The following is a 2,262-nucleotide window of genomic DNA, read 5'->3' as shown; positions in this document are numbered from 1 at the left end:
AATGAATGGGCCTTCTTATAACTTTTTTCATCTCTATAATTTTCAAAATTAAGGAAAAAATGATTTATCTTTGTTAATGAAACTATATTTCTCCCAAATTTTTTTTAAAAAGCCCAGGGCAATTAGGTAATTTCAACAATGAATTTATGCGGAGCCAGTCTAATAGGAAAACAATGAGGCCTGTAAATGCAACAACGCACTTTATACGTATAAGGCCTACTTGACATTTCAAACGCAGTACATGACATGAAATTCTTGGTCGAAGTGAAATGAAACTTCCTTTCTTGACCGTGTCAAAAGAAAATTAAAGTGTAAAAGAAGAATTTGTGTGCAACTTCATGGAAGTTTATAACATCAATTTCTACATTCATAGTTTGAATACCTTTATTTTATATTGATTTTTTACAAGAATTTTAATTGTAATTCTTCCTAATTTTATGTTAAAATAATTAAGTATAAAATTTTATTAGTGTTATGGTTTTTTAAACATGGGCTATTAGATTCAAGACTGCGAAAAATGTCTTCAAAAGAATTGCATTCTATTACATCCAAGTTCCTACAATGTTAAAATTTGATGTATTAATATTAATTATTAAAGAATTATACAATAAATAGAAAAACAGTCTTACAAAAAAAAAAACATGTGTTTTCCAGCCAACAAGAATATGTGATTAGTTTTAAAACTGGAAAAATATTGTGTTTGTTTAGATGCTAGAATTTCTTATGAAATTGAATGCAAAATAAAAAAATAATTTATTGTTGGCGTACATACTTTAACAACATACTCTCTCACTAATATTTAATTGGAAAAAAACATATGTTAAGAAATTAATTGCATGCGTTATTATGACTAAAAAAAATTATTCTCCCAGACTTGTAAATGAGGCTATAAAGGTGTATATCTTTCTTTCAATCTTATAAGACATTTTAACCAACTTTATTAAAAAATTTAATATAATTAAAAATTATATACTCTTTTTATGTCTATTTTTTTAATAGGATAATTTGATAAATAATAAATATAAAATTCTCATTAATTCAAATATTCATTAGGAAAATTTTTAAAAAAATATTATTAATTACTTTTACAAAATACCAAAATATCTAGTTGTGATTATGAATTTCTAAGTGCGTGCGCGCACATATACATACATATATAGTATAAACTTCTTCTCCAACCTCTTCATCAATCAAAGAAGCCTTGAAACCTACCCAACATGGCAAATCTTTGTTTTCATTCCCCCTTCCTCATGTTTTCACTGCTTTGTTTTCAATTCACTTTATGCCTCACCAATTTTACTACGAATGATGAATTAGCACTACTTGCTTTCAAGTTTTCTGTTAAGGACCCTTACAATCACTTGGCTAGCTGGTCCAACTCTTCGTCCATTTGCAATTGGGTTGGAGTTATGTGTGATTCTCACCATGAGAGAGTAATAGCCTTGAATCTTGGTGAGATGGGTCTCAAGGGGATCTTACCCTCAAAAATTGGGAATTTGTCTTTCTTGCTTGAACTTGACCTTCATAGTAACAACCTTTATGGTGAATTGCCAAAAGAGTTGATCCAATTACACAAGCTGCAAATTCTTAACTTGAGCTACAATGAATTCAATGGAGAAATTCCAATTTGGATTGGAAGCTTGTTTACTCTTCAACACTTCCACCTCCGTAATAATAGTTTTGGAGGTGTTATTCCTAAAAGCATATCCAACTTGTCAAAGTTAGAGACTTTGAACTGGAATGGTAACTTAATTGAAGGATTCACTCCATTTGAGATTGGAAAACTATCAAGTTTGAAAATTTTACGGATCACGGAAAATAAGCTTTCAGAAGAATACCTCCAATGATTTCTAACTTATCCTCACTTGAGATGTTGTCTTTGGCCTACAACTCCTTAACAGGTATGCCTTGCATAATGTGTTATTAGCATTTCTTCTATTTTACAATGATATAATTTTATTTTCTATTTGGAACTCCTTTTGCTTAATTTTAATGTAGATTTATGTGTGCCTTGTTATCAAGCTTAATTGATCTTTGCTGGCGTAAAATTTTCACTTATATTTGTCAGAATAAATTCATCAACAAAATTATGTTAATTATCATTCTACATGACCCTCCTAGCTTTAAGGATATTCAAATTATCAAAGTTAGCACATTTTCTGCATTTCATGGAATCAGCTTTGCATAAGTATATACTTCCTATATACCAAATTAACTTCACCTAAGCAAATTAGTGCGTTTGATAATTATTTTACAGTTAAT

The 2,262-nt window shown here is 29.1% G+C and overlaps 1 protein-coding gene across 1 annotated transcript; it reads left to right on the top strand.

Annotated features, from left to right (window-relative positions):
• Positions 1–1,217: 1,217 nt before the first annotated feature.
• On the top strand, positions 1,218–1,847 carry LOC129313988 (receptor kinase-like protein Xa21). Its single transcript, XM_054957370.1, has one exon. It carries the CDS (start codon positions 1,218–1,220, stop codon positions 1,845–1,847), a length of 630 nt encoding a protein of 209 aa, XP_054813345.1.
• The last annotated feature ends 415 nt before the right edge of the window (positions 1,848–2,262 follow it).

This window comes from Prosopis cineraria, unplaced genomic scaffold (genome assembly GCF_029017545.1).
Source record: "Prosopis cineraria cultivar Desert tree isolate PC_DT_omini unplaced genomic scaffold, ASM2901754v1 PC6, whole genome shotgun sequence".
Classification (NCBI taxonomy): domain Eukaryota; kingdom Viridiplantae; phylum Streptophyta; class Magnoliopsida; order Fabales; family Fabaceae; genus Prosopis; species Prosopis cineraria.
Note: the sequence above shows the minus strand (reverse complement) of the source record. Positions and strands in the feature narration are given on the sequence as shown.